This window comes from Eschrichtius robustus, chromosome 16, assembly GCF_028021215.1.
Source record: "Eschrichtius robustus isolate mEscRob2 chromosome 16, mEscRob2.pri, whole genome shotgun sequence".
NCBI lineage: Eukaryota > Metazoa > Chordata > Mammalia > Artiodactyla > Eschrichtiidae > Eschrichtius > Eschrichtius robustus.
Genome location: NC_090839.1, coordinates 87,822,952 through 87,848,989, shown reverse-complemented (window position 1 = coordinate 87,848,989; position 26,038 = coordinate 87,822,952). Strand labels below are relative to the sequence as shown.

The following is a 26,038-nucleotide window of genomic DNA, read 5'->3' as shown; positions in this document are numbered from 1 at the left end:
CACTGGGCAATTTGCACAAAATATTACTTTGTAATTCAGGGATATGATCATGATTTATTGGAAAATCGTGGGACCAAAAAGTTCGGAACCAGAAAGTTCAAGTTCAAATCCCAGTTCCAAGTGCCAACCATGTGACCTAACCTAAGCCTCACTTTCCCCATCTGTAAAATGGAGATAGTAATGCTTACACTGGGGAGTCCCTGACCCTCCCTGAGTTGGGAGAAGATGCCAATGCTCTTGACTAATTATCCTTAACTCCAGGGAACTCTGCGGCCTTCAGCTCCTACCAAGTTGAAATGCTTATTTTTAACTTTCAACAGCTGGACAACAGTGACGGATAAAGTATAGACTGACTGAGGTGAGCACGCTTCCCAGTTAACTGTATAAATCATCAACCCCAAAATAAAGTAAAATAGTGCTGAAAAGTTCACCTCAATCTCCTTGTGTTCATATTTGAGTGCATTTCGTCCTCCTTGACTTTTCCTTCTGATCTTCTTCAATTCAGCTTGAGATTTCTCCAAAGAATCTAATTTATTCCTGTGTTCTGCTTGGTATCTTTTGAGAGTCGCCTGTAAGTTAAACGTTGCACTTATTTTTACTGCAGCACCAGGCAAAGTGTCAGGCGGTTACTCTTGCTGCGTTTCCACTGGGCGTGGTGGCAACAGGCGCACGCTTCACGCTGCCCTGCCTGGCTGCAGGTATCCCCACTTCACACCACCCCCCTCCGCGCCTTCAACTTCAATGTCCTGTCCTGAAGTTCCCCGTTTATACGATGAGCCCCTGACCAGAAGGGCAGCTTCTCGGAGGAAAACAATGTCGTTTCTTTCTTTCATTCCTTTTTTCTCCAAGGTTTTTGGACCCTGGGTAGCCTGTAAGTGCTTTGGTGAATAAATGAACAATATCAAGTCACACACTCCTGACTGTTTTATGACTTAACGATTTCAAGAAACAGAATGAACAAGAGCCATCGCTTCCGGTGATTCTGAGGGCTGTGAAACAGAGTGTTTTGGAGCCTCACAGACCTGGGTTAGAATTCTGGCTTCATCCCTCATTTCCTGTGTGATCTCAGCAATTACTTAATTTTTCTGAAATCCATGCTTACCCTCTAATCTGTACAGTGGGGATAGTAAGAGTACTTATGTTACAGAGTTTCCGTGGGGATAAAAATCAGGTAATGCACGTAAAGAGCTTGGTATTACATCCTCCTGGCCGCAGAGCGCGTGCGCGCAGGGCAGCAGGACGACTTCAGGGTGACCCCCACCGCTTACTGCCATGCGGGGCTCGTGGAGAAGAAGGGGGGCTTCGGGTGGCCAAGGAAGCAGCTACTGTGCAGCAGAAAGGCGAGGCGGAAGGAGCAAACTGCTGGAATCGACACTGCCGTAGGGCAACAGGGGAGAGACACCACGATGGGACCCGGAGCCCCAGGGGGCCCCAGACGGCATCCTCCCACACGGCTCACGTCCGCAAGTGCCGGTGTGTGAAAGCAACAGATGCACTAACGCAGAAGCAGGTGTCATCCACATATGCGTGTTCCTTGAAAACAATGTTTTCCAGAAGTGTATGATTCCCTGCAGAATTTCCTGCTATGCTTTTTAGTAAAGATGCCAAGCGTTAGCACTTGGCCCACTCAGCCCAAAGGGACCTTGTCGGTGTTATGCGGCCGTGTACACACTCGACGGCCAGCTCCATCATACCTGCTGCCGCCGAGTCAGCAGTGGGGGAAGTTGTCCTCGAGCTCAGCCATCAGGCAAGTGCAGCCTTCGCGAGAGCTGGGCCCCCGGCCCCGGGCCACCTCCACCCACGGGAGGTGCAGCACAACTAGGTACTCACGTTCATATATTTTACATCAAGTTCCGTCTTCTTCTCCAGCTCATGGATAATCTCCTTATGGAATTTTCTGAACTGTGAACGCAAGGAAATGAAAAATTCAGACCTGAGGTGTGAGACTTGAGGTGAAATAAAATTTAAAAATAAAAAAGTATATTTGGTAAATATAAAAACAGTTCACATACATTTTCATCAAGGCTCTCGTTGAGTTTCTTGTGGCTACTCGAAATCTCTATGAGAACGTGGCCTGTGGACAAAACCAGGTACGTTAGGGCAAAAAGCCATTGCGTGGTTTTTGTAAAGATACGAAGGGAAGTAAAGTGGTGGATGAAGCCCAGTCCCCGACTGCTCCCAGAGCAGGTGGGCACCAGCCCCGTGGCACTGGGAACACCGGCTGCGTCCTGACAGCAGGGGTGGGTCAGATGGACGCAGCTGACAGTAAACTTACTCCACAACATCGTTCGTCAAAAGCACGCCAACTCTGTCTTCAAACTCACGCTGTTCTCTCGCCATTTAATCATTCCCTACGCTGAATCCTATTTATCTGGTTTAACTGTTAAATTCTCTTACAAGAGATTATTTTGGTCATTATAGTACTAACTATAGGAACAAGTGACTTATTTTCATCTAATCCTGGGTAATCTGATTATCTGTCAGGCATAAAAGATAGAGGTTATTTTCTCTTTCTCATATTAGTTCTCGTATCATTCTGGAAAATCTCAACGCCACGGGAAACTGCAGCAGGGACAGTGTTCTGCCTCGCGTCTCCTGGGGCTGCACCGTTCTCTGAAACGACTACACAGAAGAGAATGTTCCGGGACAAAGGAGTGTTGCTCCAAAAAAGCAGCGAGATGACCACTTGACTTGCAAAGCACATGTCTTGCGGCTCGCGGCAGAGCGCTGCCTCCCCGCTTCTAAAGGTGAACAAGAGCCCCCCTGCCAACTTCTCTACAGGAACCAAATGGGTCTGACACCCAAAAACTGGGAGAGAAAGAGTTATTTGGACCACCACCAAATCATCCCAAACCACAAAACGTGCCGAGTGGACCATCCTACGGTTCGGTGGGCAGATAAAAAGGAGTTCTTTGGGCAAACTGAAAGGCTGTGGATGAGGGAGAATGAAAAGGACGACTATGGTAGACACGGGGGAAGAGGAAAAGATTACTGACTAGACTCTGGCTTCAGCGAGCACCTCTATGCGAATGACTTTAGTACGCCCGGTTCTGGAAACATCTGAAGACATCTGACTCTAAGGGGGCAGCCCAGGCTCTTCCCCCATCTTCAGATTCAGAAATTCCACCTGTCCTGAACACGTCCACCTGGATGTCCCACTAGGCGCCCCGTATTCAGCAGGCCTACAAGTGAACCCCACCCCACCCCCATCTTCTCTAATCCCAGCTCTTGGCTGCCAGCCAGCCAGTCATGAGGGGTCGACACCCCGCCTACGCGTCACACCCAATGACAAAGACTCATTCCCTTGTGCCATCACTTGGGCCACCTCCGGCATGGAACCATGCCTCTTACTCACCCTGCTTCCTTGGGCAACAAATATGCCAGCCCTCCGCTGCCCAGGAGAGAAGGCACTTGGGGATGACGTGAAGTCGATGTTCCCTCGATGACCTATTCTAGGAGAGGTGGGGAGGGGTCTCCCCAGGCCCTCTGCCCCACACGTTTACACCTGCCAGTTGGACCTCTTAGGAGGCGCCCTCCTCCTTCAAGCTCTTCTTTCTCATGACTCCCAGCTTGTTCTCTTCTGGATCTCCTCCCTCACAGGTGCCAGGGATCTTTCCAAATCTACATGTAAAATGTCACTCCCTCCCATGCGGTCCCAGATGAAACAACTCCTCGGCCTGAAGCCCACCATGAGCAGTGTTGCTTAAAATAACCATGGTGGGTGGTGGGGACAGAGCATCTCCTGGAAGGATATAACCATGTTAATAGGTGAGAGGTACATGTAAGTCCCTAAGCACCATATGATTCTAGGAACATCTGCTGGATAAGCATGAGAGCGAGGGCAGACACGTCCCCAGCACTCATGGTCCACCTGCCAGGGTATCAAGGTACCCGCTCTGCATCCTCAGTGACACTGACTCCATTTATCCCATAATTCAGTTCTCCTAAAGCTCAACATGAAACAAATAAACCAGAGTTCGTCACAAAGGAAACCTTTATATGACCAAGAATATAACTACATTAATATGTCATTTCATATATTGAAATAATCTGAGTTACCTTCACATCTATTTTAAACCCATAACTCTGAGTTGGAGATGAAAAATAAACAACAACAACAAAAACCACTTCAATTAATTGAAAATCAAGCACTCTATCCCGGGCAAATCAGATCTACTTAAAAAAGAAAAAGGTCTAAAAATAATTTTGCTTAAATCATTCAGAGTGATTCAGGCTAGAAGCAAAGTGTTCACATTTTTTTTCATGTTGTCATGAACTTTATTTTTACAACCTTATATAACATGGACCTCCGAGAAGCATGTCAAAAGTATGTGCTTGTGCGGTGCCCTCGGGAACGCCAGCGCTGCTAAAGCCGGTGCTCCGGCCTGAGGGCCCCGGCCACCCGAGCCCCCTCCTCACTCTCCCCCTCCTGCCCACAGTCTCTCCCCGCCCCGCAGGCGCCCAGTGAAAAGGCCCAGTGAAACAGCCCATTCACTCTGCGGGCAGAGACGGAACACCTGACCTTCCCCCCGTTATTCCTGTCCCTCACAGTTCGTGGAATTTAAATGCCAACCTCATAGCAGCAGCCACTGAGTCCTCAGTCATAAAAAGGATTAAAAAACATCTTTACTGTGATTTTGCAAGCTGCCAAAAGAGTATCTTGAAACAGAAAATGAAAACAGCCTTTATGTTCAATCTACAGAAGTTTATTCTTAACATAGCAAGTGTTACTTTATGTCTGAAATGTGGTATTGCACGTTTTACTCTTAGCCCTGTAACCTACTTTTTCATAAATTACATTTGGGAAGAAAAAAAATGTTTGAAACGAGAGGGTGCAGTCGAGAAAGCACGGCCCAGATTCTAATGGAGCAGAACTAAGTAAACGCCTAAACAGGAATCAGCATGTTGATCCCAGAAATTACAGCACCGTATGTACTGGATCAACCATTTCCTTTTTTCCCTTTTAGGTTCTGAGTCAATATTTTGGGAAGAAACTCATAGTAAGTACAGTAATGTAATTCGGTCTGAATAAATTATATTCTTAAATGGCAATATTAAGGGAATTTAAATATACACAAATTTTTCAAAATCATGAACTTGATACAACTAAAAGTCAATGTCTACCATCAATTTTTCTCTAAAATTCATACAAATAGCAGCTACTCGTGGTATCACTCTAATTTTAGGAACTATGAACAAAATATGTCCAACATTTTGGACAATACTGTATGAAGATACGCATTTAGCCAATAGGCAGTATGGACTTTAAAAGTTAAACAAAAATTTAAAAATATTACTAGTATGAACACAAAGAAAGTTTTCATCTGAAATATAGGTTAGTCATTGGACTATTAATATATTTTCAACTAGATAATTCTTCATCAATTCACAGCATAAATTTAAAGGAACCAGATAGACACTACTAACGGACTTGAGTAGCACAGAACGTGTAGGCATAAATATTCTTTTTCATTTACATTTGATCGTGGATACTCAGAACATTTATTATTTCCAGATAGCACAGAGCAGTGACAGGCGCACACTACCTTCCTCCATGTGACTTTGAGTGGAATCAGACAATAAAACGACAAGATGGAAGCCGACCCACTACTGGCCTAAAGTTACACTGTAATGGATTAAAGGAAAATTGATAGAAAAAATGTCACTGGAAAAAGGATATACTTTTTCTGAGAGTTTTTCAGATACCCAATGTGATTCAGAGAAAATATAATGAAAGTAAAAGCAAATTACACATAGATGGGATACGTTAAAAAACACAAGTATGTACTCAGGGTCACCAACACTGTTAGGAGAGTCGGAGTAGTACCTACCAACATGTGACCCAGCTTGGAAGGCTTTGCCAGCATCTAAGAATAGCCCCCAATGGCTGTTCCCAAGTCCCTGGATGCAGGTGGAGGTGCTCTTCTCTCGTCAGTATTGAAAGTGTGCAAATAAACAATGTGCACATAGATAGGCACAATGCCAAGTCAGTGATAGGGTGAGCATTTCATCCAACGTTCCTCCAAAGTCTAGCTTTTGACTTAACCAATCATAGTTCCACAGTTCTAATTAACACCTTGCATGGAGACTATAATTATTCTACCACTGATCATGGTTTATCCCATCTGATGAAAACAAGTGAGACAAACTGAAGTTATACAACAGAATTATATAGTGTTCCAAAGTTCTTTCACTGTCAGAAATGAAAGTAAAGTGCCAAGTAACAATTGACTTTGATAAGAAAAGATGCATGGTGAAATCTCCAGGGTAGCTACTAAAAGAATAAAGTTCATATAACTATCAAGCTAATAGAGAGGAGAAAAAATAGTCAAAAAGAGGACTAGAGAAGAAATTAACATAGGACAGAGAGTAGAAAGCAAAAGTAATTACACTGGAGGTAAATGGAGTATATAGTTTAATTAAAAGACAAAGATTGTTAAGGATTAAAAAAACAACACCCAACTATATTCTGCTTACAAGAAACACACTTAAATACAGAAAGGTTGAGAGTAAAAGGATGGAATCAGATACATGGCAAACACTAACCAAAAGAAAGCTGATGCAGGTACATTAAAGCCAAACAAAGAAGACAAAATAGTCAAAGAAGGCAAGAAGCAGTATTAGAGATAAAGCAGTCATTTCATAATGGCAAAAGGTTCAATTCATCTGCAAGATAGAAAAATTTTGTATTTGTGTGCATCTCAATGTAGTCTCAATGTTTCTAAACCAAAACTGAATTATAAAAAAGAAACAGATAAATCACAGGAGATTTTAATATACCTCTTTTAGTAAACTGATAGAACAAGCAGACAAAAAATCAGTACAGATATAGATGACTGAATAATGCAATAAATAAACTTGATCTAGTGAACATCTAAATAATACTATATAATACATATAAAGAATACATTATCTATATATACCCTACATATAAAGCTTATCCAATAACTTCATTTTAAAGCAAACACAAAATACTAAAAAGGAGCCAAAAGAAAGCCTCCTGGTATTTCAAAAAAACTGAAATTATACTTAGAATGTTCTTTAAATGCACCACAATTAAGCTAGAAATCATTAACAAAAAGTTAACTAGAAAATGTCCATATATTGGAAATGAAACAGACTTCTAAATAACCTGTAAGTCAAAGAAGAGAGCACAATGGAAGTTAAAATGATTTTGAAATGAAATGATAAAGAAAATATAGCATATAAAACATGTAAGATGCAACTAAAGCCATGGTTACAGGTAATTTTATAGCCTTAAAATGCATATATTAGGAAAAAATGAGTGAAAAATCAATGCTCTAAGCACCCATTTCAAGAATTTAATGAAATACTACCCAATAATAAAAAGAAATGAACTAGACATAAAAATATGGATGAATTTCAAACACATTATGCTCAATGAAAGCTACATACTGTATGATTCCATTTATAAAACATTCCAGAAAAGGCAAAACTGACAGTCATCTGATAAACAAATCTGCTTACCCTATTACCCAGCAATTCTACTCCTAGATATTTTTCCCAAGAGAAATGAGTGCATTCGTTCACCAAGACATGCACAAGAATATTCACAGCAGTTTTATTCATCATATCTCCAAGCTAAGAACAACCCAAACATCCATCAACATAAGAATGGATAAATTGTGGAATACTCACACAATGGAGGAGCAGGGAGACCTCAAACTGTATACAGATTCCCCTCAAATCCTTGACTAACACTTAAATTGCACATGCTCAGGGTGAGGCTAGGAAATGCAGCAAAAGCAACAGTTGGAAGGTTGGAAAGCTTAGCGGATGTTCTCAGGATACACAGTGTTGGGAATACAGAGTTTGGAATTCAAGATCTGGTAAACACCACAGGCTTCCCACTGAAATTGAGAAGGGCTATACCTTAGGAATGAGGACTAAGTCACAGGACTAAGGGCAAAACCAAAATAGATCCACCAGAAAAAAGTCCAAAATTAAGCCTCCACAAAGTCAGGTGATTCATCAGTAATTTAACTGTCTGCTAGAATAAAACTCCACACTCTTAAGAGGAGGATAACAGAATCCAAAGTCTCTACAATATTTTACCACAATATACAGAATAGGAAAAAAAAAAAAACAAAAAGAAAACAACAGTAGACAGGGTGAATGGTAAAACTACAAACAAACTCTGAACTCTTTTTCCCAAGAGTTAGTATGGTCATTTTTTGGTATTTAAAGTATATTTCATAACTCTAATGATATTTAAGTTTATTTATAACTTATAATAAAATATATTAACATATAATATAAATTTATAATATAAAATTATAAATTTATAAAATTCCTAATAATTCCAAAGCTATTTTAGATGTATTATAGGATTGAGAAAGTGTGTAAATATGTTGATGTTACCGGCAGCCAGGGTTCTCAAACATTTCCAAAATACGTAAATGTAAGTGCATTTGCTCATTTATTTGTGTATGAATATATGTGGGTATACATATATATATACACACACATGTCTATTTGTGTGTGTGTATGTACACAATATAAGCTATACACATGTATATATTTCCCAGCTCTGTTGGCTGAAAGGACCCAGATGACATCTCAATAGCAATGAGCACACCTAGTACCCAAATCTTGGTTTCTAAAATCATTCCCCACTAAGGGGAAGCAACACTCCTCAGAAAAATGGCTGTGGATTCCACAGCTGAGGCGTAAAAGGACAAGATGAGCCCGGAACACACTGTTACGCAAGAGTAAGGAAGTGCACAGGAATGAATGAATGAATGAATGAGTAAAAGAGTCAGCTCAAAAGAGCTCCTACCGGCCAAACATGGGACAGTTTGAGCACCAAAATAAGGACAGTAATATATTATAAATCATTGAAAAATTCGTAGAATCCATGAGACCATAGCAATAATAAATAGATAAATTTAAAAAGAAAGAGATGAGGGAGAAGGGAGGGCTCCTGCTAAAAGTGGAATGCCAAGTGCCAACTGGTCAGTATGAAGGGAATGTTAGAGCTGGAAAATCATCACAGTAGAGTTTGCAACCATCACAGTAAAGACTGGTTTGGGCAAAAATCATTAATAGGTGCTAAATTTAGGATACAAATGTTGATGAGGAATAAGATATTTACATAGTCTGAAAGTAGCAACAGAAAAAAAAAGCAAATGTACATTGGAGAAATCAGACAACACCTCCACTGGACAGTCAAAAATAATGCCACAAATGAGAGGCAGGTAACACTGTGTCCAAATTGATACTCTGAGCACAAATTGCCTTAGATAGCATTAATATAACCTGAATCTAATCATGAAGACCTGGCATTTGAGAGTTATTATCTTGCGTTCCTGACTGTTCATCCCCTTTTAGGGTGTCTGATACAGGGCTATCTCATGCTAGTTCTTTACTGCCAACATTAAATTTATTTGCTTATTGTTGGAGAAGAATAAAATGATTTCACCCTTCTCTGATGGTTCATTCAGTGCTAGCTGACAAAGGTAAGGAAGAGATGAAGAGGTCTGTTGACAGGAGGAATGACATCAATGTTCTACTTATTTAATAGTAAGACCTCTGAAAACCTCGATTTTAGAAAATAGTAGAAATGGCCAAAGATCTGAAAGTGACAAGTCCTCTGAGCCAAACAAAAGTTGTAACCACAAACCTAAACACCACCCCTGCCCCCGACCCCACCAGAGTGGAGTCCCTTTTAGATACAGAACGAACAGAACCTACTTTTATATAAAAGTCTAGAAGAGATTGCCTAAAGGATGTTGGTTTTTCATAATAAGAGGCCAGCGGCTACTGCTGATCTCTTAGTGATAGAACACAACATCTTTAGCAAGAAGAGCTCATGAAGAAGACGAAAGGCTGGTAAAGGAGTCTGGAAAGGGCCGGGGTACTGTGAAAGCTAAAAGACTGAAGCATCTTCAGAAAGTGGGGTCCTCTGGCCTGTCATCACCCACAGAGAACCCAAGGGACACGAAGACTGGGCAAAGGTCAGAGTCTGCAAGAAGTTACAATGGTGCCAGACAAGCCTCTTAGCTGTGCACACCCGGGAAGTTACTTAACCTCTCTCCAGGTAATCTCACCTGTACGGTGGTAACTAGAATACTTACTTCATAGGCTTGGGTGAGTGTGATACTTTCCTGTGAGTTGAAGAGAAACACTGGCTGGTAAGGTGTGTGCGTCCAGACAGAAGTAGCAAATTAGTTCAATAATGCATGATATATGCCAACAGCATGGGGCCCACACTCCTCAACACGCCATTTCCTAGGTGAGTACTTGTTTTCTAGAAATAAAATCCACATACTAGGTTGTCAACTTGTAACTAGTCACCGTGTTTCATTATTTTTTGTTCCTTATACATATACATCTATATATTCTTTAGTATGCCTTATTGTACTATGTTTAAAATGCTTTGGAATAACTCTTAAAACTTACAGAATGGAAAAAAAAAAAACAAACTTACAGAATGAGAGAAACAGACACCGACCTCTCCTAAACTCATCTCCTCCCTCCCCACCCCCCATTCCCAGGGTCCCCAAAGGAAAAACTGTTACTCTCCTATTATCAAACAGAACACAGTTAGAGAATATACTCTGCTTTCCTCCACCTCACAGCCTTTACAGTACTGTAGTTAAACAGTATCTATCAGGATTGATCCATGATGAGAAGAGGCACATCTGACCACTGCGGGTTAGAACGAATTGCAAGGGCACTTGTGGTTTCTGCTCCAATGCGTAAAAAGCCTGGAAGTCGTCACTCCCTTACTTACAACAAGAAACAAGCTAAACAAACTGAAAAACAACTCTTAGATTCATCAGAGAATTAAGTTCACAGGCTGATGTGGAAAATCAGAGTTTACCAAGAGCAGAGACTGATGCTGGAGCCATGGCTGCCAGGAACCCAAACGGTAACTGAGGATTTGCTGGAGGCTCAGTGTGGACCAGCTTGAGAGTTGAAAACAACAGGCGGCTCACGTTTTCATGAGTTTTATCTCTAGGAGGCATCCTCGCCACCAGGTTTTTATTGTTAGGAATGGAGAAAATTCCTCTGGGGCTTCTGGCAGGGGGAGGGGGAAAACGACCATTTTGAAATCTGCCCAGAGTTGTTCTGTTCTTGTTCTGTTCTGTGTAAGGAAGGCTAGCCCTCCAGGGAAACACTTTTTTTCGTCAGCTTTATCTGATCTGGGGAAGGACAACTAGCTACCTGCAGCCCCTCTAGCCTTCCTGTCTCAAGTAAGGGGAGGGAAAAAAAGGCTAAGAAACTCTTCCGAAGGTCATATCCCAGATACTGTGGCCCACTGTAAAAACCAAAAATACCCAACAAAACAAAACAATGGAGATTTAAACATGAGACTATAGAATGGTCTCCCTCTCCAGTACTTTACCACCACATCACCCATCAACAGGACTCCAGGATAATAACAGTGGATTATAACTGACACTCCATTTAGAAGGATTTTCAAAAGAAACCCAAAGACAACAGGGGAGACAAAGCCAATGGAGAAAGGATAGTTCTTTCAACAAAGGATGCTAAACAACTAGACATCCACTTGCAGAGAAATGAATCCAGACACTGACCTTACACTTTTAACAAAAAGCAACTCAAAATGGAGCATATACCTAAATGTAAAATGCAAAACTATGAAACTTTTAGAAGATAACATCAGAGAAAATACACATGACTTTGGTTTAGCAATGAGTTTTTAGATATAATGCCCAAAGCATGATCCATGAAAGAAAAAAACTGGTAAGTTGGACTTCATTAAAATTACAAACTTATGCTCTACAAAAAACACTGTTAATAGAATGAAAAGACAAGCCACAGATTGGGAGAAAATATTTGCAACACACGTATCTGATAAAGGACTAGTATCCAAAATACATATAAAAAAATACATAAAGACTGCTTAAAGCTCAAACATAAGAAAACAAACTCAGTTAAAATGTAAGATATACAGGTGGCCAATAAGCATATGAAAAAATGATCCATACCACATGATTAGGGAACTGCAAATTAAAACAACAAGATACCACCATACACCTATCAGAACGGCTATAATCCAGAAAGCTGACAACACCAAATGCTGAAGTGGAGCAAGAGGAACGCTCATTCATTACGGGTGGGAATGCAAAATGGTACAGTCACTTCTCAAGATAGTCTGGCAGTTTCTTACAAAGCTAAACAGTCTTATTCGATCTAGCAATTGTGCTCCTAGGTGTTTAACCAAATGACTAGAAATATTATACCTATGGAAAAACCTGTACAGTATATGAATGCCTGTAGCAGCTTTATTTATATTGCCAAACCCTGGAAACAACCCAGATGAGTGGATAAACAAACTGTGGTACATCTGTACAACTGGATATTATTCAGGGATTAAAAAGAAACCAGCTATTAAACCACAAAAAGACATGAAGGGAGTTTAAATGTATGTTGTTTAGTGAAAGAAGTCAGTCTGAAAAGGCTGCATAGTACACAATTCCAACTAAATGACATTCTGGAGAAGGCAAAACTACAAAAACAGTAAAAAGATCGGTGACTGCCAAGGACTGGTGGAGGGGTGGCTGTTTATACATTTGTCAACCTCATAGAACCCCAATATAAACTATGGTCTTTAGTTAATAATAATGTACCAATACTGGTTCATCATTTGTAACCAATGCAAGATGTTAAAAACAGGGGAAATAGTGAGTGGGGGAGAGAGTGTGTGTGAGAACTGTGTGAGATCTATTCAATTGTGTATAAACCTAAAACTGCTCTAAAAAATAAAGTCTATTAATTAAAAATAAATTCACAGCAGCCATCTGGAACCTGCAGTGATTAGAAACCAGCGCCCTGCTTGGAGGAACACTCACATAGTGTCTGAACGTTTCTGGCAGTTACACATGGAAGAGAACTTGATCTTCTGATTCCGTTACCTATGTGCCCCCCAGTGCCTGCCTGGAACACACCGGCCTTAAAAGTCTGGTTGTTAATGAACATACTGAACAAACAAATGAAAGGGTGACTGCAGTGAAGCATGGAAGTTCAGTGATGGCAGGAGAAGAAAACCAGCAAAAGCTGGACCTATCAGAAAGTGGCATCTGTAGTGTTTGATTGTATTGGTATAAATATACTGATTTCAGGAATGCCTACAGGAAAAGTGACTTTTGTGGAACCCAAATGCCTGGTCCCTAGCTTGTGAGCACTGGGCATCCATCTGCAGCCACAGCAGAGCCGGCCGGCTCCAGGTGGGGCTGTTTCCATCCTCAGGGCTCCAGGAGCAAGTTCCTGTCATCTTTTGTTTCCTATCACCAAGATTTAGTAACACTGAGGTCCAGTCTCAGAGGCTTCTGAGTCACAAACAAGATAATTTTTTTAAAAAAAAACAAGAGACATATTTGTTTATAAAATTTTCATTTTGCCAAGCAAGAAGCTACAATCCCAGACTCTGTGGGTTCAGTGCTGGACACCTGGCAACCCGAGTTGTGAGGATTAAGTGCCTAACAAGTGGAATGGGCCAAGAGCAAGACACACACTAGACACTCAGTGTTTGATTCCTTCCAGCTTCCTGATAAAAAGTGGGAGAGGAAGGGAGAGACGAGGGAGAAGGGAGGAAGCTGGTATAAACTACTTATTTTGGAAGTTTGGCAATAGAAGAAAAGTGAATTAAGAAGGTAGCTAGAAAAAGAAACATTAAAACATTTTTTCTTTTTTAAGAAACATTTTCTTTTTCTAAATAAGGTCTGAAGAAAGAAAAAATGGAAACTAATAAACCCCATACGACTGACACACTGAATTAACTTTAAGCTTATGTAAAAATGCTTTTAAAAATAAAATATTACTATTATCCTAACAACAGGACTTAAATCTCAATGGGAACTATCACTAGAAAACCTTCTGGATATTTTAAGATCAAGTCTTTTCAGTTAGGTATAGAGCAAATGCAATCCCACAATATCAGAGATCTAGTCTTCTCAATACCTAAGGTAATACCTAGTAGAGATGTCCCCTCAGAAAATTATAACCAAGTATTATGTCAAGGAGGGTGGAGATTCGGGGCTTAGGTGATAATTCTGTCATTAGATTGATTCAGGAAGCTAACTGAATGTTTATTATCCACTTCATTTTTGATTAGCAATTAAACTAATTTAGCCTACCTGCTACACATAAGTGCTGTCAAGTTAAACAAAGTACAGGATTTGCAATGAAAATATTTCCCAAGTTGGATTTTAATGTACTGCTCTTATTTTAGCTAAAAGAACAATGTGAATTTATTCAAGTGTATCAATTATATCACACAAATAATTTATCAATTTTGCATCCATATACAGATTATAAGCAGTTGTCTTCTTTACATGTGAATGTAAAATACAGCATGAAAAGATTAAAAGTTTTCTATAAGTTATTACATCAAGTGAGGTAAATTAACATTAATTATTTTCCTTTGTCATCGATTAGTAGATTAAGGTTAAAATACAACCATTTTGATGCCAACAAAAATGATAGCAGGTGCGCATTATCAATAATGAATGAAGCTGACAACCAGTTATTCTTATGGAATCACTAATTAACTGCAGGCATTTTCATTTAAGCTTGAAAAATGCTACATCTGAAAAAATTTTAAGTTCTTTAAAATTATTAAAACAGGACCCCCAAACACAAAGATGAGGACAATACACAGGTAGAGGAGGCACTAAGAGACAGTTTCCATCCAGTATTACTGAGTAAAAACCATCTTAAATTTTTAAGTGAAGAAATTTTTCAAAAGACTATGGTTTTTTGTTGTTTTCTTTTAAGGCAACCAGTTCTAATTAGGCAAGTTTAAAAACACAAAATAAAACTGGGCTACTGCTCCCAACTTTTGGATGGAAAGCCATTAATCTAAAACCATACTCCCCATGTGGATGTTGGTTAGTCCTATCATGACGTGAATTTAAGGGAGATTCCACAAAATCCAGAATCCATTTTATTATATCTCTTACTCCGAAGGGACAACTGAGCAAACAGGATAACTTGGTGCTTTCACAGTTCAAAAGTATTCCTCAGCTTCTTCCACTTCAGACGGGAAGATGACAACTGTATGATCCTCACGGACAGCTTACAGGTGTCAAGTCCTTGCCTTGTGCCAAGCACGGTGCTAGCTGCCTTACAGAAATGGCCTCATTTAGTAATCACAGCCCAAGAAGTAGCTCTATTACCTCACGGTACAGAAGGGGAAGCTGAGACTTCGAGAGGTTAGATGATTTTTCCCCAAATTACACAAGTGCTAAAGGTGGTGGGGCTGGAATTTGAACTCATGTCCGACCCCGAGCCTGTGCTCTTAACTACTTTGCATCCTCACTCAAATATGCAAAAGGAATTAGATTTTCCCTACCGGGTACCCTAGGACAGAATGATGCCCAGTACGTGTGAATTACAGGGACAGGCATGTGTACCCAACATCCACCAGAACACTTTAATTATTAGGGCTGTTTGAAAATGGAACAGGCTACCTCTGGGGGGGCAGTATCACAGAGGCACGGACGCACTGGGTGAGGGCCGGCCTGGCCGCTTGAAGCCACTTCAGCTCAATGTTTGGTTTGTGCAGGAAGTAAAACCAAAGTAGTAGGACTGAATCCCCAAGGCAGCCCATGACAACCAGCCTCCCCACACCTGTCACAGCCCAAACACACCACACACACAGGCCCTAACTCCAAGTCAAACAGAGCGGTCGATGGCCACCTTGCCTGATGCACCCAAACTTTTGAAACAAACTAAAAAAATGCTTTAGGAAAGGAACTAGGGAGGCATACAAAGATGGCGATCCACTGCAAACGGCAGGGAACCCCACAGCCTGCAGCACAGCTACACTGGGGAAGAGCGCTCAGAACAGGGCTGGGCTGCCAGTCCGACTGGCACGTTCCGGCGGCTGTGAGGCTTTATGTGGGGTGGGGAGGGCTGGTCCCTGCATCCCTGGTTCATCTGTATGATGGACATGTAAACAAACAGCCCCCGATATGACCTGGCGAGAATCAAATGAGAACACAGAGATGAAGCATCTGACTCGCTGTGATGCTTGTAATTGTTGGCTTCCTTGTGACTGAGGGAAGCCACAGGGCACCTTGCGCGAGCGAAAGAGGGCCCGTCTTGCCCACAGGGATAAAAAGCTACACGCTCAGTGAACTCCGGACCCACGTTTCCAGCTGCTGCCTCAACATTTCCGCTTGGTCTAACAGGCAGCCCAAACCTAAGACATCTACGAACAAACCCTGACTCTTCATCCACCACACCCCCTCACAGCTGGCGGCCAATGCACAGCAAAACCCACTGCCTCTCCCTTCGATCCCAGGCCGACCCCGCGTTCTGGCTACCTGCACTGGGACAACAGCCTCCCAACCCGTGTCCCTGCTCCCACCCTTCTACAGCCTATTCTTTGAGCAGAGCCAGGAAGAACCTTGCCACTCCGGAGTTCAAAACCTTCAGAAGCTCGTCACCCTCACCTCAGGCCAAAAGGCAACGTTCTTACCATGACCCACAAGGCCCCACAGGGCCTGGTCCCACCCGCGCAGCCCACCTCCAGCCCTCATCCCCTCCCTCTCCCCATCCTTAACTGCACCTCAACCGACCGGCTTCCCAACTGGGACCCAAGCTCACCAGGCCTCAGGAACGCTGCACTTGCCGGCCTCCACGGAACGGTCTCCTGGGACATCCGCTCTCCCTCCTGACTGCATGTCCCTGACGCCCCACCCAAACCAGCTGCGCCCACCGCTTTCCTCCATCAGTGGCCCCTCGCCTCATTACCGCCTGGCAAATTAGACCTGTTTACCACCCACTAGAACGCAAGTTCCCGAGAGCAGGGACTTGAACGTACTGATTTATCCCTAAGTGATCAGAACAACGCCTAGCAGACACTCACTGAATTGAGCATACTGCTATGCAAATGAGGAAAGAAACACTACTGTGATCCCCTGATTACTGAATATTTGGTTTTATGTGCTTTTCAGGAAACCACAGAAGGACTTTGTAGTTAAAGGACAATTTTTCACAAGAGCAAAGAAGAACAAACCCTGCACTCATGCCGCTACCACAACGCTCACCCTCCTCCCCAGCGCTGGGACTCCACCTCGGTGCCAAGAGAAGACAATTTAAAGAAGTGAAATGTAGGCAGCCATCAAAATGACGAGTAAATGGATTACTTATGAATTCAAAGAAATATGTGTGGAATGTGAAGTTAAAAAAGCAGTGCCCCCTCAACGTTCACAGCGGCACTCTTTACAATAGCCAAGACATGGAAGCAACCTAAGTGTCCATCGACAGAGGAATGGATAAAGAAGATGTGGTATATATCAATATATACAACGGAATATTACTCCACCATTAAAAAAAAGGAATGAAACAATGCCATTTGCAGCAACACGGATGAACCTAGAGATTATCATACTAAGTGAAGTAAGTCAGACAAAGACAAATATCATACGATATCACTTATATGTAGAATCTAAAAAAATGATACAAATGAATTTATTTACAAAACAGAAATAAGACTACAGACATAGAAAACAAATTTATGATTACCAAAGGGGAAAGCAGGGAGAGGGATAAACTAGTAGTCTGGGATTAGCAGATACAAACTACTATATATAAAATATAGGTACTACTGTATATAGCACAGGGAACTATATTCAATATCTTGTAATAAACTATAATGGAAAAGAATCTGAAAAAGAACATATATATATATATATATGACTGAATCACTTTGCTGTACACCACAAACTAATGCAACATTATAAATCAACTATACTTTGATTAAAAAAAAAAAAAAAAGCAGTGCCCAAGATAGTTTATATAGCCATGGGTTTTAATTATTTTAAAACAGACATTTTAAAATAATAAGGATAGAAACTGTTTCTTAGGTTCATTTTTCAGTAGAAGTATTAATTTTTTAAAAACTTGAAGTGTATTTTAATACTCATTATAAAACAAGTTCTAAACTTCCTAGAGGATTCATAAGTTGTTTTAAAATATTAATATGAAGTGGAAAGTTGGGCAGGATTGAGTAGAGAATAAAAGTGAGATAATATTAAAACATTTAATCATATATATATGGAGAGAAAAAAGTCACAAGTTTCTACTGTTATAAAAATGGAAGCTGCTATCAGCTATGGCTTTGAGTTATAAATACCCGAGACATACACACATATCAGCTTCACTGCACTCAAGAGTTACAGGAATAGACTTAGTCTGGACACTAAGAGTCCAGTTTTTAGTTGTAAAGAGCGTGCCATTTAATTTGCCTTTTTAGTCATCTCATAATTTTTATCTTTGAACTCATGCTCCTAAAATATTAGTCAGCTTTTAATAATGCAAAACCTTTTAGTCCTAGTAATACTAACTCTTGCTTCAATTTGAAATGAGACATACAAACACAGAATCTGTAGCCTATCACTCAAAGTAATAAGGCTCCAATTCTAACCTACACTCACGATCCTCTCCATGAGCGCTGAATCCCAGGCAAACTGAAATATCCCCTGTCCCCTCCACCTGCTCCCTCCACCAGAAACCACCCCCTTCCTACTCAGGATTACAGCATCCCCTGACTCAGTCTGCCTCTACCTCCTCCACCTGCGTGTGGGTGTGATCGCCTCCTCCTATGAAATCCTGTAGCCTTTGTACCTTTTACTCTTGCACTGGGTCCTGTATTAAAGCTATGTATGTATATATTTTCATAATCTCCCTTACTAAGCTGTAGATACCCTGAAGGTGGGGACCAAGTTTATTAATGCTGTAAATGACAGTCATGGTTTCAAGAAAGCCTAGAAAAACCTGATTCATAGAGTTAGAATGCAAGAGCCCAACACCCTTATCTGATACACTCATTTAGTCCATCAACAAACATTTCTAAGCTCATCCTAGAGCTTACTTCTCACTGAACGTTTCACTGAGCAGGGCAGTGGTGGCACATTTGTTGTAACTGCTGCCATCTCCCCCTCTGGAACCTCCCTAGAGCAGACACTGCTAAAGGACCATCAGGATACCTCCCCCAGCCTCAGAATCCTTCTCGAGACATTGCTGCAAGCACAGCTCTTCATAGCTCCTTTGCAGGTTTTACAGGAGGACTTGTCCCAAGGCCATTTTCTATACTGAACCAAATGCCGGCTTCCTGTCACTTCCTCCCACTGGATTTCAGGAACAATACACAAGCGACTACACCCTTCTGTTGCACACCCTGTCTTCCAGATTTTAAAGACTACTTTTGTAATTTGTTCCCTGTGTAGAAATCCAACTTTTGTGGGGTCCTCTTTAAGGAGTACAAAATCACAAATTCAAAATTAAGTACAGGTTTTAAAAGATGTCGTGAAACTGAGAGGCCTTAAAGCTTAAACTCGGAGTCTGTGGGAAACCCTGCACTCGCCATGGAATCAACCAACTGGAATTTAAACCCCAGCTTCACTCCTAACTACCTGTGTGAAGTTAGACAAGTTATTTAACCTAAGTTTTCGTTTTCTTGTTTATAAAATGGGAGTGATATCTCCTTCCTCAGAGGACTGCTGTGAGAATTACATGAGACTCTTGAATTTTGTATTTCCATTAATGCCAAGAAAATTCATTAAAGTTTTTTTATATTGAGGTATAATTAACATATCATATTGTATTAGTTTCAGGTGTACAAAATGATTCAATGTTTGTATACACTGCAAAACATTCGCCACAAGAAGTCGTTACCACCTGTTACCATACGTTACCAAAACATTTCGTGTGTGTGTGATGAGAATTTTTAAGTTATACTCTCTTGGCAACTTTCAAATATGCACTACAATATTATCGACTATAGTCATCATGCTGTACATTACATCCCAATGACTGACTTATTTTACAACTGGAAGTGTGCACCTCAAAATTCATTTACTGTTCATTCTGAGTCGGGCGGGGCCAACTAAAACCCTTCACAGGGGCTGGGAAATGGGTACCACTAGCCTCTTGAATCATTACAATGTCTATTATATTGTTTTTAGTATGAATTAATTAGGATATCCCATATATTGGGGACTTCTCAGAAGTGGCATACTTGGGGTTTTTGGTGGTAGAATACACATAACCTAAATTTACCCATAGTGACATTTAGTACATTCACAATGTTGTACAACCATCAACACTATCCAGTTCAAAAACATTTCACTACCTGAAAAGGAAACCCTGTACCCATCAAGTAGTTATTCCCCATTCTCCCCTCTCCCCAGCCCCCGGCAACCACCAATCTGCTTTTTGTCTCTTATGAATTTGCTCTAGAACTTCTGTATGAATGGAATCTTACAATATGTGGCCTTTTAATCTGGCTTCTGTCACTTGGCATGTTTTCAAGGTTCATCCATGTTGTGGCATGTATCACTACTTCATTCTTTATGACGGAATAACACCCTACAGTATGGATATACTACATTTTGTTTTTCAATTCATCAGTTGCTGGACATTTGGGTTGTTTCCACCTTGTGCCTGCTGGGAATCGTGCTAAGATTTTGTATGGGCATATGTTTCATTTCTCTTGAGGAGACATCTAAGGAATGGAATTGCCAGGTCATAAGGTAAACTCTGTATTTTGAGGAACTGACAGACTCTTTTCCAACGCAGCTGCTCCATTTTACATTCCCACCGGCAATGCACAAGGGTTCCCACTTCTCTACATCTCTGCCAACACATGCTATCGTCTCTTTAATTACAGCTGCTGTGGGCTGTGAAGTGGTATCTCACTGTGGTTATGATGTGCAAATCCCTAAAGGCTAACGGTGTTGACCATCTTTTCATGTGCTCCTTGTCATCCTTACTTCTTTTTTGTTTTTTTCCTTCAATTGAGGGATAGCTGATTTACACTGGCATCCTTACTTTTAATAATCTTGTTAAGGCATCCAGACCAGGAAAGAGTACCTGAGGAAGTGCATTTACTTCCAAGTGGCTGAAGACCAAAAGCATTCAGAACCCCATGTGCGCTAACAAGGAATCTACCACGCCCCGCCCCCGCCCCAAGGCTGTCACTCTCCTCCGCAGCATGCCCGTGCGCTTGGGAACATGTGGCCAGCAGGGTCAAGGCAGGCCTCACCCGCACCACGATTCTAACTACGCCTGTCTCCGCCGTGTCCCTCTCCCTTTAACTTCGCCGTCCTCCCCCCTCGACCTCCTGCAGGGGCCATACCCTTTGCTGTGTCTGGTGCCTCTGACCAGAGCCACTCTTCCTTGCTGTGAAGTCCCTTCCCCTACTTGTGTGTTAGACCTTTGTGTTTTTGTTTGACTCCTGATTTCAGGCCCAGCGTAGCGCCATGAATAGAGTAAGACACCGCGGGCATTTGTGAGAGGATGCGGGTAGCTCTCGTGAATGACGACAGAGGCGGTCACGAGGCAGAGCCCCCGGGCCCCTGCCTCGTGGAGACCTGGACAGTTGCTGCGGCCCCCTGACCACTGTTCTTTGGCCACGGCTGAGAGCCTGAGAATAAGGAGTCCTACCCTCTCCCCATCCGGAGTTGACAGGACACATGATATCCTTTGAGGAGAAAAAGACCAATTTAAGTAATTGTGAAAACTGGGTTTAAACAAGATAATTTTCCCTTCACACACTTCAAAATTCAAAGATTGAAGAGAACGGGCAAGTATCGTGAAGTGCATTGAAAAATAGGCAATGACATTTCAGACTGACATTCAGGATGTGCCCATCATGCCGTCAGGAAGCATTAAATGTTAAAATGACTGATCTCGATTTGACATCTTAGCTTTTATACCTGTAGTTTTTACTAATTATGATATATCATCTGCACATATGGTTACTTCAAAGCTGGGAGAAGGAATGCTTTTCTTATAATAACTTCTGTAGAGAGGTACAATTTACAACACAGAACATCCTCTCACAGTTTTAGAAATTTATATATACTTATACCAATATGCCTAGATGATATATGGACTTATATGGTATGTGCTCATATAGCTGTTATAAATTACACATTTATAAATTATAAGCCTATCTTTCTCTACAGTTAGATCTTTTTTTGCTCCCAAAGAGGTGCCACCTGAAAATTGAAATGGCAAGTCATTTGCAAAGTTGGAATAAATGGTCATGTAATAAATGCTCCTAATACAAAATACAAACTCTTGATTAAAGCTGATGAAAACACAAAATACAGAATCATACTCACATGATCAATCAGTTTCAGACTATATGACGGTTCACTATTTAACACAACCTTTTATCTGCTGAACTATAATGGACAGGACAATCTGACTGCCATAAAATAAATCACATCAGAAAAAGCCCATCTTTTCGACATGTAGAAAATTAAATCAGCGTAATAGGCCACACAGCTGGCAGGCTACCTGGGCTCAAATTAACCAGCCGTTAACCAGTTGGGTGACTTTGGCAAGTTATTTAACTCTCTTTGAACCCCAGTTTCCTCATCTGTAAAATGAAAATAATAATAATAGTAGTACCCACTTCAGGGAGCTATCACGATGAGTACAGGAGTTAATATGCATACGTCAGGTACAATGTTAAGCAAATAAAATAAATTCCCTATTAACTGTTTCCTATTTTTGCAGAAAGGATTTTCATCTCTTTAAAGTAAGCCTCACCTGCAACTAAAAGATAAATGGTTTTGGTCAATAACAACTGCTTTGACTCAACTTAGCTCTCTCATTGACTCTGGCATGAATTCTTTTCTTTTATCTAGACCTTAGGAATCTATTTATGATATTTCTCTGAATGAATAACATTTTAAAAAAATATTTCAGGTATTTTTTTCTGCTCTTATTTTTAAGACCCTAGACTGTCAGGTTGGATTTTGAATGTCAACAAGACAAAACTGTAATAAATATATTTTTTTTAATTGCATGACCAATAAACATTCTATCAATAACAAAAGAAAACCTATGATTTTCTAGGTTCCCTGATGGTGAGGAGATGAAATCTTCTGTTTTGTGATCAATTTAAGAAACTGGCCCAAACAATTTAACAGATGATTCAAAATAATGTGGGCTTCACTGGTGGCGCAGTGGTTAAGAATCCACCTGCCAATGCAGGGGACACGGGTTCGAGCCCTGGTCCGAGAAGAACCCACATGCCACGGAGCAGCTAAGCCCGTGTGCCACAATTACTGAGCCTGTGCTCTAGAGCCTGCGTGCAACAACTACTGAGCCCATGTGCTGCGACTACTGAAGCCCGCGCACCTAGAGCCCATGCTCTGCAACAGGAGAAGCCATCGCAATGAGAAGCCGACGCACCGCAAGGAAGAGTAGCCCCCGCTCGATGCAACTAAAGAAAGCCCAGGCGCCGCAACGAAGACCCAATGCAGCCATACATACGTACATACATACATACATACATAATGTAATAGCTGGCTGAATTGGAACATAATAACATAGTCTAAATTTATGTAATGCTGAGGTTCTCATACCTCACAGGAAATTTGTCAACTCCCTGAAGAAAGTCCCCTGTTATTCCTTGAGAAATAAGTGAGAACAAGCTTTATTTTTCTATGGTTTAAAGATGAAAAAAACTGGTTCAAAGTTTCTTTTGAATATTTTGCCAAAATATTTTCCCCTGACCATTTCTGTTTTCCCTTTCCGCCATTTCCATATTTCCTAAGTCTTAAAAAATAAACGTCATTTGATTTAGGGACAAAACTGGAAGCTTTAGACAAATTTCAGTTTCCTCTTTTAAATAAGCACTGTTCCTTGAGTTGAACTGTGTACCTGTGATAAGGATTTATATGCACGGCTACAGGTACACACCCTGACGACCTGAGTCACATGAATTATTATTCATATGACTTACTATTTAACAAACACAGTGGATTAAAATATTTTACCTGCCAAATCCTGACTACAGAGCTCTGGTCTTTGGCTTTGCATTTGTCTGTTCGTTTGTTCCTCCCAACAGGGCAAGGCAGTTTCACCCCAGAGCTGCTTACACGCTGTGGTTATTGGGATCATGCTGTTAATGTGTGTTAAACCCAAGCACTTAGTAACAGACTACAGGAATGATCCCGGAAAGTATAGTCTTAAACCCAAGCACTTAGACCGCAGATGGTAAGGAGCTGCTTTTTCTTTGGAGAAAAGGATATCAAATCCCTCACACGACGGCTCTGTCCTGACTGACTTAAGCAACTGGATGACCCTAAAGGCCTTCTGCTGTCAAGTAAGGGCCTGCAAGGGGCCGGGTTGTAAACAGTTCAGGTCTCCTCTGTTGCAACCGCTTAGCTCTGCCACTGTAGCTGCAGACAACACATGAACAAGTGGGCACGGCCGTGTCCCAATAAAATTTTAGTTTCAAATCGGTGCTGGCCAGCCCCTTGGTTCTTGTTTGCTCGGTTAAGGTACAACTGATAAAAGGTGATGCTTTAACAAAGCGAATTTGAAGGCAACTGCAAAGTATATGCTAATTCTTACTGTAATCTTCTAGTGGTTCAGCATTTAGCATAAAAATGACTAAAATCTGGCATTTCTCTTGAATCATTAGAATTTTTCTATTACTTTCAATTATAGTAGAGAAAAAGCAATGACACATTTCCTCAATATTCTCTATAATAGGAGAACAGACTCTATTCATAAAGGACCTTTTATTTTCAAGAGAAAACCATTAGGAATGACTCTTGGGAGAAGGATGTGTATCTAGCCTATTTATAGAAAATTAAAACCTGCCATTATTTAAGTTTTAGATAATTAGAATAGCTTACAAATTTTAGACATTTAAAGATATTTTCCGTAAAGTCTGAGTCACTTTCCCTGCAAAACTGGCAGAATACCTTTGTTAGTATGGATACGACAGAAAATAAAGGAGCATTTCATTTGCACATTCTAAATATTTTACAAGAATTTTATCAAATGGTAAATCACATTCCATCAACTATTTTTATTTTCTAAGAACTAAACATATTTAAATGAGAGAAGCTCCACCATTGCTTGGCATTTCTACTTTTCATTTCTTGGTGACTTCCAATAGCAAAACTTTTACACCTCCATAGGTGACCCCAACATGGAAGAGAACATGAGATGACAATAAAACCCATACAGAAATGTTTCCACATGAATGAGAATCAAGAGGCACAATAAAGCATCAGCAGAATTAGACTGTCAAGAACTTCAAACTGGGACTTCCCTGGTGGCGCGTTGGTTAAGAATGCCTGCCAATGCAGGGGACACGGGTTCGAGCCCTGGACCTGGACGATCCCACGTGCCACGGAGCAACTAAGCCTGCGTGCCACAACTACTGAGCCCACATGCCGCTACTACTGAAGCCTGCGTGCCTACAGCCTGCGCTCTGCAACAAAGAGAAGCCACTGCAATGAGAAGCCCGCACACCACAACAAAGAGTAGCCCCTACTCGCCGCAACTAGAGAAAGCCCACGCACAGCAACGAAGACCCAATGCAGCCAATAAATAAATAAATAAATAAATTTAAAAAAAAGAACTTCAAACTGCACTGATAATAAAAGGAATCAAAACAGAAAAACAAAACTTTATTAAAAGTTGATTGGCAAACTCAATAATAAAAAGACAAATAACCCAAGTAAAAATGGGCAAAGGATCTGAATAGACCTTTCTCCAAAGATGATATGCAATGACCAGTAAGAACATGAAAAGATACTCGACATTAGCCACTAGGGAAACGTAAATCAAAACTCAAATGAGGTAGTACCTCACACTCACTAGGATGGCTATAATAAGAAAGACAGACAATAACAAGTGTTGGCAAGGACTTAAAGAAGTTGGAACCCTCATACACTACTGGTGGGAATATAAAATGGTGCATTCACTTTGAAAAACACTCTGGCAGTTCCTCAAAGGGTTAAATTTAGAGTTAACATATGAGCCAGCAATGCCACTCCTAAGTGTATACCCAAGAGACAGAAAAACATATGTACACACAAAATTTGTACACGAATGTTCATAGCAGCAGTATGTTTTAATAGCTAAAAGGTAGAAGCAACCTAAATATCAACTGATAAAACAGAGAAACAAAATGTGGTGTATCTATACAATAGGATATTATCATCCATAAAAAGAAAGGAAGTACTGCTATATGTTACAATGTGAATGACCCTTGAAATCA

General features: G+C 41.0%; 1 protein-coding gene across 1 annotated transcript in view; it reads right to left on the bottom strand.

The window, feature by feature from the left end:
* The window catches only part of BAIAP2L1 (BAR/IMD domain containing adaptor protein 2 like 1), an 85,224-nt gene that overhangs the window by 25,369 nt on the left and 33,817 nt on the right, over positions 1–26,038 (bottom strand). The window contains exons 4-6 of the mRNA XM_068524167.1: positions 2,013–2,074; positions 1,831–1,902; positions 432–569 (exon numbers count right to left, since the gene is read on the bottom strand). Of these exons, the coding sequence (XP_068380268.1) occupies positions 432–569; positions 1,831–1,902; positions 2,013–2,074 (272 nt within the window). The remainder of the gene's footprint in view (positions 1–431; positions 570–1,830; positions 1,903–2,012; positions 2,075–26,038) is intronic.